The sequence below is a fragment of the Oncorhynchus kisutch genome, linkage group LG23, assembly GCF_002021735.2.
Source record: "Oncorhynchus kisutch isolate 150728-3 linkage group LG23, Okis_V2, whole genome shotgun sequence".
Classification (NCBI taxonomy): Eukaryota; Metazoa; Chordata; class Actinopteri; order Salmoniformes; family Salmonidae; genus Oncorhynchus; species Oncorhynchus kisutch.
Genome location: NC_034196.2, coordinates 13,380,946 through 13,392,976, shown reverse-complemented (window position 1 = coordinate 13,392,976; position 12,031 = coordinate 13,380,946). Strand labels below are relative to the sequence as shown.

At 43.5% G+C, this 12,031-nt stretch overlaps 2 protein-coding genes across 3 annotated transcripts in view; one reads left to right on the top strand and one right to left on the bottom strand.

The window, feature by feature from the left end:
• setd1ba (SET domain containing 1B, histone lysine methyltransferase a) overlaps positions 1–4,323 on the top strand; it is a 27,126-nt gene extending 22,803 nt beyond the window's left edge. For both annotated transcript variants that reach the window (XM_020457827.2, XM_020457826.2), the window contains 5 exons: positions 151–317; positions 494–619; positions 741–860; positions 1,030–1,167; positions 1,282–4,323. In XM_020457827.2, coding sequence (XP_020313416.1) covers positions 151–317; positions 494–619; positions 741–860; positions 1,030–1,167; positions 1,282–1,455 — 725 coding nt within the window. In that variant the 3' untranslated portion in view covers positions 1,456–4,323. The remainder of the gene's footprint in view (positions 1–150; positions 318–493; positions 620–740; positions 861–1,029; positions 1,168–1,281) is intronic.
• On the bottom strand, positions 3,983–12,031 carry car15 (carbonic anhydrase 15). Its single transcript, XM_020457205.2, has 8 exons — positions 11,780–12,031; positions 11,636–11,665; positions 11,264–11,440; positions 10,908–11,053; positions 10,674–10,766; positions 10,496–10,562; positions 9,473–9,633; positions 3,983–5,967 (listed from the first exon to the last, which is right to left on the bottom strand). Exons 1-8 carry the CDS (start codon positions 11,859–11,861, stop codon positions 5,743–5,745), a joined length of 981 nt encoding a protein of 326 aa, XP_020312794.1. The 5' UTR covers positions 11,862–12,031; the 3' UTR covers positions 3,983–5,742.

The following is a 12,031-nucleotide window of genomic DNA, read 5'->3' as shown; positions in this document are numbered from 1 at the left end:
TGTCCTTTTTTTCCCTGTTCTTTTTTTGCTTAGTCATCAAGCAATTTATATAGGTGTACATTTAGAAATGCTTGGTCATGGTTCGACGAACCCAAGGTTTAGCCTTCTCCAAAAGCCTTTTTAGAATGATTTCCCTTGACTCCCCTGTACCTACCAACATCCCAGCGGTGAAGAGGAAGAGGAGGGACGATGGCATGAGGGATCACATGACTGGCTGTGCCCGTAGCGAGGGCTACTACAAGATCGACAAGAAGGACAAGATCAAATACCTCAACAGCAACAAGCACCTGCTGGAGGAGGGGCCCATAGACATGCAGGTGGGTCTCAGCAGAGAGTGGGCTGAAGGGCTTGAGTTCACATCAGCAAAGGGTGTCTGTTCATCTGTGCGTTTGTGCGTCTGTTTGCCTTGAGTAGGAGCTCATTGTGTTTTCCTTCTTAATTTCCCCTCTGTCACTCAATCTCCTTCTCTCCCTTCCTCCGTCTCTCTCTGCAGGGCAAGAGCATTCCCGCACAACCCCTCGTCTCCACCAGAGCTGGCTCTGAGCGTCGGTCTGAACAGCGCCGTCTGCTGTCCTCTTTCAGCTGTGACAGCGACCTGCTCAAGTTCAACCAGCTGAAGGTACCAAAGGCCAAACACAACCCACACACAACCACTGTTGTTTTACTCTGTTAATGTGTCAATGCAATATTGTCACTTCAATTTGTCTTGTTTTAAAAAAAAATTAAAACTCTTTCCCCAGTTCCGTAAGAAGAAGATTCGGTTCTGTAAGTCGCATATCCACGACTGGGGTTTGTTTGCTATGGAGCCAATTGCTGCTGACGAGATGGTGATTGAGTACGTGGGTCAGAACATCAGGCAGGTGAGTAGAACACAACTGTCTTCTCAGTCTGAGGTGATGCGCAGACGGGAAGCATTCCAGAGATTATCCGACAACACAAACGTGTACTTTGTGCCCGGCTGCAAATCGTCATGTCCTACAGGTGAGCGTTAAGCAGGCTAAGTGTAAAACCATCCAATCCTGTGACCAGGTGATTGCTGACATGAGGGAGAAGCGCTACGAGGACGAGGGCATCGGGAGCAGCTACATGTTCCGTGTGGACCACGACACCATCATAGACGCTACCAAGTGTGGCAACTTCGCCCGCTTCATCAACCACAGCTGCAATGTAAGTGTCTCCTCTCAATCAAAACGGAACCTAGTCAGTTCGTTGACCCAATTTCACATTGCTACGCTAGCCAACACGCTGACGCTAACAACTCTGTTTTGTTCGTCTTCTCAGCCCAACTGCTACGCCAAGGTGATCACAGTGGAGTCCCAAAAGAAGATCGTCATCTACTCCCGACAACCCATCAACGTCAACGAGGAGATCACCTACGACTACAAGTTCCCCATCGAGGACGAGAAGATCCCCTGCTTGTGTGGGGCAGAGAACTGTAGGGGAACGTTGAACTAACGTTAGTCTCTGGCCAAGGGGAAACTCCCGGAAAACAACAAGCACTGTTACCAACCAACGTTGTCCCCTATTCCCTGGACACACACACAGAGACATCATGCTAAAAACACAAGGACAAAAGAGGAGGGGTGGAAGAACCAGGAGATGGGTAAACAACCCATCATCTGGATACAGTGCAGCTACCTGTCTGGGACTCTTTTTATACATGCAGATATTTACTCAAGATTGTTTACGATTCCAGGTGCTCTTTAAAATGGACATAAACATGAGTTTTCTACTACTCTGCCAGTGACCTTTTTGAATTTCCACAATGCTGTACACCATCTGGCTTCCTGGTGCAGCACCCTTAATTGTTTTGTGTTCTATTCAGCATGGTTCCCCCCAGGTCTGGTCTTGGCTTGTACAGTTTTACCTACTCCAGCTTTTCTCATAAGCTTTACAGAGACCACGTGGAACGTAGCCCTCCATTTTCTATGTACACACACACACACACACTTCTAGCTCTAGCTGCTCATTTAATACTGTTGACACGCACAATGAAAACACTTGGCAGTGGGAGGGACACCGCTTCCCCCGCGGGAGATGACACTATTCTCACCATTTTGGTGGCCATAGTGGCACATACAGGAAGTAGGTTTGGGGTCTTGAGAACTGGGTTTGCCACCCAAGGAGAAACCTGCGGGGATGCCTCCATTTGCTTAACCCCTCCCCGCCCCTCCCCCCTTTTGTTTTCCATAGTAAATGCAGAAAACTGATGTAATTGAAGCTACAGAATGAGTCATTGTGTCATCAAGTCACAAACATGTGGAGATCACTGGAGTGCAGATGAATCCACACCTACTCATTCCAGCAAAGAATATAGAGTATGCTGCTGTCTGTTACTTTATTTAAACATGAAGGAATACGTTTTCAGAGATGTATAAAATGTTATTCCAATGGTTTTGCCATCCTTTGTTGTCGTTCAGAAATGACCCTTCGTACTGTTTTGTCTTCCCCCAAAAACACTATTGTATTTTGCGTGCAATGAGTGAAAGTACTGCCCTCTGTAGGCCATACGAATGGGAAAATAATGCAAGATGGGTTCCTTCAAAAGAGGAACACAATCGAACCTCTACACCATAGTGTTGTGTTTCCAAAAGCAACCATAGGCGCATCATTCCTTCCATAGCAAACATTGTTTATCCCTGCACAGTGAGACTGCTGATGCAGATTGTATTGAAATGTTTAGACTTCATGATTGCTTGCTCACCTCCAACATGACATCCATCCATGTCAATCTGGTTGCTGAGGTTACCATGTTTAAAGAGGTGATTGACCATTTAAAAGACTGTTCTAAGGAAGGGTTCCGATCCGTACAGCTGATGAGTGAATAGCAATTTGAACTAGTATTATTAGGTTTAGGCTTTTCGTCATGCTTAGATTTCTTCCTAAAGCTTGTCCAATGCTGTCTGGAAGCCATACAGATGTCCATTGCATTTCCAGTGTTAAATCTTGAGAGAAGCATTTATTCAATGTCTCTATAAAGTTGACAACAGGAAAATGATAGTAAAAATAGGTGAAACCTGGGTAAATGTAATTCCAATGTTCTCACATGACTGCAGTTACGAGGGGGGGGGGGGGGCTAGAAAAGAAGGCAGTTCATAAACGTAAGTTAAATCACAAGTGTCATACACATGTCTACGCTTCTGGGGTTTCCATGACTACAGGGCAAAAAGTGTTTCTGAAATCTGCCGCTTGCAACTGTGTTAATGCGCATGCACTATTATGAAATGCTGTCTGCTTTCGCCTGTGTGGATGCGTTTTGTATTGTATGTCATGAATGTGTGTGGTGTACGTGACATTTGTCTTTATTTTACTGTCTGGTGGTGTGTTGGTGATGACTGGTTTAGGTGTTCTCACCCCATGGTGCTTCTTTGTAACATGTCTGGTCCCTCACGGTACAAGTTAGTTCAGTGTTCTACTCGGTTATACACAAGTGTTTCTAATCTCAAACAACCCAAATAGACCTTGCACTATCACCACACTAAGAACCCCCGAGCTTCAGTCTTCTGTTTGTGTGTGTTTGTCGCGTGGGTATATCGTCTCTTGTCATTCAGTTTCGTGAATCATTGCCGTTTTTGAATGCACTGGAGGCCTGCACTTCTGCTTACGCCCTCCTAGCCAATCAGAAGTCTGACGACCAAGTCATTCATTGCTTCTCATTCAGTTGGATAGGTCAGTGTTTTTGCTTCTTTTTTTTTAACAACTGTGATGTTTATATTGTACAGGATCACTTGTATAGAAAAATACCTGAAGCTTTTTTTTTTATTTTATCTATCGTCATGGGGAATACATAAAATGATGCATCTTTTTAAATATTTTTTAACAAAAAGGTGAGTAATTTGAAGTGGTCTTTTCAGGGATCAGTAAAAAAATATATATATATCTTTAAAAAAACATGGGTTTAATTGTTTATCTAAAGGAAAGGTGCATCTTGTACAGAAAAGAAATCTCCACTTCCCTTTGAAAGATTGTTTCTTGTAGAAACGTCTTCATTTTTTTTCTGCCCATTTCCTTTGTAATCTTAAAATGAATAAATACTTTAACTGTGAATATATATATATATTTTTGTTCCGGGGGATTTGCTACAGCAATACAGCTGAGAGATCTGTGTCAGACAGAGCTGGTGAAGCTGGTGGCAGTATTTTCAGCTTGTGTCAAGCTTTATTTAGTCGTTATTGTTGTAAATTCTATGAAAACCTGTTTGCAGTGTGGAGAAAGGAAAAAACATGGTGCAGAAATGACATGGGAATGGGGTGGAATCATCAGCCTGTTTCTCATGTCTATTTATCACACAAATGTATGAAAAATAAAATCATAGAAAATAAAGGCATTTTTTTTCAAATTATTGAGTTAATTGAATGAATACATTAAATTTCAGTGTTCAGACAGCAATTACTGGATTGTTTATGTACAGTAAACCATTAGTATTAACTGACACACAGGACGTTTGATAAATAACATTTCCTTCATGTTGAAAATGTTAATGGAGAATGCCTGCATACCTTCACCCATAATAAGAAACATGAATAAACCAACATTCAGAAATGGAGAGATGTCTGTTTCATAAAACAATGCCCTACTGTCTGTAGGCTACAGTTTAGTTCAGGACCAAATCATGTGATTTCTCCCCCATGTCAAGCAGTGTCAATTCTAGTGATCATATGGACTCCCAACAGTATTAAATCAGTATACCAATAGCATCAATCTCCAATCATAGCAATAGCATCAACCACTTAACAGGTATGGTCAGTAAAGAAATGTAATTAAACTACCTGTGATTGAGGCCCCCCATGATGCCAGTGATCTCATTCTCACCCAGCCAAGTGCTGATAGTCACACTCAACCATCCGGACGTGACAGAGACAGAGTGGCCTCTGTGTGTCTGCCCTCTGCCACCCCAAGTCAGTGACAGGAGGTGGATGGTGTGACCAGCAGTAGGGGAACAATACAGTCAGCATGGATACACAGGTCAGGCTGTCAGGCTTCCCGTGATCACCATTCTCTTTATCGTATTGGATTTGGTCAACCGCCAGAACTGGACAAAGTGTGAGATGTTGTAATGCCACTACTTGATCAATCCACATCTCACTCATACAACCCCCAGTATAAGCATGTCACACCAGTCATTCAGAGTGAGTCACCCCTGGTAGCTGCAGAGTAGTGGTGTGAGGTGGGGAATATCTTCTGATGACAGTTTCAAGTGGATCAAATTCATACAAAATAAAGGGAGGGAAGGCAGGCAGGGAAATAATAGCTCTGCTACCTGCCCATAGCAGTTGCTGAGGGAATATACATCAATGTCATATGGCCATCAGGGGGAATGTAAACACAGTGAGTTCAAATTCAATTATTTGTTTAATTAACATTAATATAGAAGGTTAGGTAGTGATTGAATGCAGTACAATCAGAGATGCATACACGGTAGCATTGATGAACAAAATTTTAGTACTGTTACCAGTACTAGATCTAGTCTACACAATGTTATGAGTTGAACTGTTAAACATGTAATGAAACATTAAACCATTTCTAATTGAACGCAATGACAGTAATATGATGAAAAGATAGAGGTCAATCACAGTAAACAGTACTCTTATTTTTCACAGTATTTTATGTATCCTCTGCATAAAAAAAAAAATCCCCACAAAAATCTATGGTAATGGCAACTTCAGAGTTTCTCGGCTATGATGCTGTCCCACAAGTAGAGAGTGTAAAGCTAGCATCAACAAAACAGCCCTGAGCAAAGAGCTAGAGCCCATAGATAAGCCCAACAGTTAAAGTCAATTGAAGGAGAAGTATTGAGAGTGCTGGGCTATAGGGGTGATTGGCCGTCGCTGTAAGCAGCTCGGCATCTTTGGAGGCGTAGACGCTGCGACTGAAGGTGGGATGGATGTGTCGGAAGTTATCATGGAGATGTGCTACAAATTCTTCATCCTCCTCTGTGGAGAAAATCCCAGTGACAAACTGTTCAAACTAGGAAAGAAAAAACACATTTACAGTGTGGTTATTTATAAACTGTGATGTAATTAAGCATGATCATTCATGGTATTGTTTTCCATCACTAGTAACAATCCTAGTATAGCTGTTCACCCAGGGTTGTTCCATGGTGACAGTATCCTGGTGGAACACAATGATCAGGCTGGTTCTACCAGGCTATGGTGAAAGCATAGATTCAGGACTTTTTCGCTAGAACAGACTGGAATAGGTTTACCACATCAGTCACCGGCTTCATTAATAAGTGCATCAACAATGTCGTCCCCACAGTGACGTACGTACATATCCCAAACAGAAGTCATGGATTACAGGCAACATCCGCACTGAGCTAAAGGCTAGAGCTGATGCTTTCAAGGAGCGGGACACTAATCCGAACACTTATAAGAAATCCTGCTACGCCCTCAGACAAACCATCAAACAGGCAAAACGTCAATACCGGACCAATATCTAAATCATACTACATTGGCTCTGACATTCGTCCGATGTGGCAAGGCTTGAAAGCTATCACAGATTACAGCACAGCTCTGCGTTCAACACCATTGTGCCCTCCAAGTTCATCACTAAGCTGACCCTAGGATTAAACACCTCCCTCTGTAACTGGATCCTGGACTTCCCTGATGGGCCGCCCCCCAGGTGGTGAGAGTAGGCAACAACAAATCCGCCCTTTGACCCTCAACACGGAGGCCCCTCAGGGATGCGTGCTTAGTCCCCTCCTGTACTCCCTGTTCACCCACAACTGCGTAGACGCACACAACTTCAACACCATCATTCAATTTGCTGCCTACACAAAGGTGGTAGGCCTGATCACCGACAACGATGAAACAGCCTACAGTCATAGACCTGGCAGTGTAGCGCAAGAACAGCAACCTCACCCTCAACGTCAGCAAGACAAAGGAGCTGATCGTGGACTACAGGAAATGGAGGGCCGAGCACGTGCCCATCCACATTGACTGGGCTATTGTGGAGCAGGTTGAGAGCTTTAAGTTCCTCGGTATCCACATCACTAAGAAACCATCATGGCCCACAAACATCAGCGCAGTTGTGAAGAGGGAATGACAATGCCTCTTCTTGCTCAGGAGGCTGAAAAGATTCAACATGGGCCCTCAGATCCTCAAAAGGTTTGACAGCTGCATCATTGAGAGCATCTTGATTGGTCGCATCACCGCTTGGTATGGCAACCGCTTGGCATCCGACCGCAAAGCGCTACAGAGGGTAGTGCGTACGGCCAAGTACATGGGGCCAAGCTTTCCTTTTATCCAGGACCTCTATACCAGGCAGTGTCAGAGGAAGTCCCTATAAATTGTCAAAGACTCCAGGCACCCAAGTCATAGACTGTTCTCTCTGCTCCCGCACGGCAAGTCTGGAACCAACAGGACCCTGAACAGCTTCACCCCCAAGCTATAAGACTGCTAAATATTTAGTTAAATAGTTAACCAATAACACCCTGGAATATCTGCATTGACCCTTTTTAACTCATCACATACACTGCTGTTACTGTTTATCATCGATCCCATTGCCTTGTCACTTTATCCCTACCTATATGTTCATATCTACCTCAATTACCTCGTACCTCTGCACATCGATGCGATACTGGTACCCCGTGTATCTAGCCAAGTTATCATTACACATTGTGTATTTATTCTTTGTGTGATTATTTTAATATTTTTCTACTATTCTACTGTAAGCAAGCATTTCACTGTTGTTCACAAAGCATGTAAAAAATACAATTTCATTTGACTTGAGATTAAACCCATTCCATGTGTGTGTTTTCCATCACTAGTAACAATCCTAGTATAGCTGTTCACCCAGGGTTGTTCCATGGTGACAGTATCCTGGTGGAACACAATGATCAGGCTGGTTCTACCAGGCTATGGTGAAAGCATAGATTCAGGACTTTTTCGCTAGAACAGACTGGAATATGTTTACCACATCAGTCACCGGCTTCATTAATAAGTGCATCAACAATGTCGTCCCCACAGTGACGTACGTACATATCCCAAACAGAAGTCATGGATTACAGGCAACATCCGCACTGAGCTAAAGGCTAGAGCTGATGCTTTCAAGGAGCGGGACACTAATCCGAACACTTATAAGAAATCCTGCTACGCCCTCAGACAAACCATCAAACAGGCAAAACGTCAATACCGGACCAATATCTAAATCATACTACATTGGCTCTGACATTCGTCCGATGTGGCAAGGCTTGAAAGCTATCACAGATTACAGCACAGCTCTGCGTTCAACACCATTGTGCCCTCCAAGTTCATCACTAAGCTGACCCTAGGATTAAACACCTCCCTCTGTAACTGGATCCTGGACTTCCCTGATGGGCCGCCCCCCAGGTGGTGAGAGTAGGCAACAACAAATCCGCCCTTTGACCCTCAACACGGAGGCCCCTCAGGGATGCGTGCTTAGTCCCCTCCTGTACTCCCTGTTCACCCACAACTGCGTAGACGCACACAACTTCAACACCATCATTCAATTTGCTGCCTACACAAAGGTGGTAGGCCTGATCACCGACAACGATGAAACAGCCTACAGTCATAGACCTGGCAGTGTAGCGCAAGAACAGCAACCTCACCCTCAACGTCAGCAAGACAAAGGAGCTGATCGTGGACTACAGGAAATGGAGGGCCGAGCACGTGCCCATCCACATTGACTGGGCTATTGTGGAGCAGGTTGAGAGCTTTAAGTTCCTCGGTATCCACATCACTAAGAAACCATCATGGCCCACAAACATCAGCGCAGTTGTGAAGAGGGAATGACAATGCCTCTTCTTGCTCAGGAGGCTGAAAAGATTCAACATGGGCCCTCAGATCCTCAAAAGGTTTGACAGCTGCATCATTGAGAGCATCTTGATTGGTCGCATCACCGCTTGGTATGGCAACCGCTTGGCATCCGACCGCAAAGCGCTACAGAGGGTAGTGCGTACGGCCAAGTACATGGGGCCAAGCTTTCCTTTTATCCAGGACCTCTATACCAGGCAGTGTCAGAGGAAGTCCCTATAAATTGTCAAAGACTCCAGGCACCCAAGTCATAGACTGTTCTCTCTGCTCCCGCACGGCAAGTCTGGAACCAACAGGACCCTGAACAGCTTCACCCCCAAGCTATAAGACTGCTAAATATTTAGTTAAATAGTTAACCAATAACACCCTGGAATATCTGCATTGACCCTTTTTAACTCATCACATACACTGCTGTTACTGTTTATCATCGATCCCATTGCCTTGTCACTTTATCCCTACCTATATGTTCATATCTACCTCAATTACCTCGTACCTCTGCACATCGATGCGATACTGGTACCCCGTGTATCTAGCCAAGTTATCATTACACATTGTGTATTTATTCTTTGTGTGATTATTTTAATATTTTTCTACTATTCTACTGTAAGCAAGCATTTCACTGTTGTTCACAAAGCATGTAAAAAATACAATTTCATTTGACTTGAGATTAAACCCATTCCATGTGTGTGCTTGCTTACCTGTGACCATGAGATATAGGTGGGGACTTCATACATGGTCCATATAACGGCTTGAGAACAAGGTGGAGTGGTGAGGCTACCATGGTAGCGGTAGTACTGGGACAAATGGCTCTCAGGCAGAAGGCCAATCAATGGGAATGGCTTGACTGTAGCCGTTTGACCTAGGAGAGGGAGAAAGACCTTTATTAAACATTTATTAAACCCTCAATGGGACTGAAGCATGTTCACAGTCACCACACTATATCTATACTGAACAAAAATATAAACGCAACATGCAAAAATGTCAACGATTTTACTGAGTTACAGTTCATATAAGGAAATCAGTCATTAGGCCCTAAACTATGGATTTCACATGACTGGGCAGGGGCGCAGGCCCACCCTCTTGGGAGCCAGGCCTACCCACTGGGGAGCCAGGCCCAGCCAATCAGAATGAGTTTTTCCCCACAAAAAGGGCTTTATTACAGACAGAAATACTCCTCAGATTCATCAGCTGTCCGGCTGGCTAGTCTCAGACGATCCCGCAGGTGAAGAAGCTGGATGAGGTGGTCTTGGGTTGGCGTGGTTACACATGGTCTGCAGTTCTGAGGCCAGTTGGTCGTACTCCCAAATTCTCTAAAATGACGTTGCAGGTGGCTTATGGTAGAGAAACTAACATTCAATTATCTGACGATAGCTCTGGTGGACATTCCTGCAGTCAGCATACCCTCAAAACTTGTGGCATTGCATTGTGTGACAAACCTGCACATTTTAGAGTGGCCTTTTATTGTCCCCAGCACAACATGCACCTGTGTAATGATCATACTATTTAATCAGCTTCTTGATATGCCACACCTGTCAGGTGGATGGATTATCTTGGCAAAGGAGAAATGCTCACTAACAGGGATGTCAACAAATTTGTGTTTGTTGCTGATTTGAAATATCTGGGATCTTTTATTTCAGCGAATGAAATATGGGACCAACATTTTACAAGTTGCGTTGATATTTTTGTTCAGTGTACATTAGAGTACTTATGTTTCTACAGACCTTTGTAGGCAATGGAGGGAAGTAGTCGTGATATACGTCCAAAGTGTACATTTTCAATGTAATAAAGCTGCAAGAAGTTAGAGGTTTAGAATATATGACTTCATCATGACAAAATAAACAGATATTTTTATAAATATGCTCTAAAATGAACTACATAAAGTATTTAACTATACTTTACATCAATAAAGAACGCAAGAACTGCAAGGCCAGTTGGGTCATCCAAGGCAGATGTCAAATTGGGATGACTTGACTTCATGTTGACTATGTGCATCTGCAAAAGAAAATGCACTGTCAATTAAATATTAAACCAGGATGCAGGCACTGACTAGTGCTATTTATTTTGTTCACCAAAGATATCCACCCTTCAGTGTAAAGTTGACTGGATGTAGAGAGGACCATCAACCACACTTACCTCCATTGGATACCTGTGCCTGTCCACAGTGTGCTCTGAGCCGTTGGTGTTGAGGCTTCCCCAGTGAAAGTGGAGCTGGACGGTGTGGTACGTCCCTGGAAGACCTCCACCACTCACAGACATCCCATTCCCAACCTCCAACACAACTGCATACAAACACACAGAGCACGTATAAACGTCTACACAAAATGCACAACCCAGTCACACACATGCATTCTCACAAGCACACACGTAGTTGTCCTGTGATGTGATAAGAAACGGGACACACAGGCTAAAGTCTCTAAGTAGAAAATAACTACTCAGTAGATACACCTCCTCACAAATCAATTTCTATGGTAATGATATAGGATATTCACCAGAGTGGCCATTGTTTTTCAGCTTCCAGTGTCCTGTATGAACAGCATGAAAACCATCCAGATGTAAAGCCTCCAGTGACTCATTTCTGGTCATATGATGATCCAGGTTGATTGGAGAGTGATGTTCTTCAAGTATTGGGTGGCAGGATGGGAACGCATCTCCCCATGCATATGGATCTGAGGACACAAAAACACACGCTGCTGACATTCAACGTGTAAGTCTACAGACACCAGAGTTAACACGATAAGAATATTACAAAAATGTTGTTTCAATATCGATTTAAAATCTACCAAAAATAATTTGAGAAAAAAACAACATTTAAAAGTGCATTGTCTCTACTTTTGATACATTGAATAAACATAGACACTTACCACAATGACTCTCATCATAACAGAAGTCCACTGAAATAGTAAAACAAGGAGGATATCAACTGTAAAGCATTCTTACCCATGACGGAATACACACTCAAACAGCTGCCTACCTTGGATAATATCAAGGACAAGCCGGATACTCACCAGTGTGTGAACCTTTAATAAACATCATTAGGAAAGTTATGATTGCCAAAATCATTTTTGCGCCAATAAATGAGCACAGCATTTCAATAGGTCTAGTTAATGTCTAAATAAAAATCACAGAGGCAGGCCTAATCGGCACTTAGGGATCTGTGCAAATGCCAAGCTTAAATAGGACTGGGAAAGTGAATGCTGAGCGCTTTTTTTTCTTTCTCTGTTTGGTCAGTGGAGTGTGTCATTGCCAGTGGTCTTTAC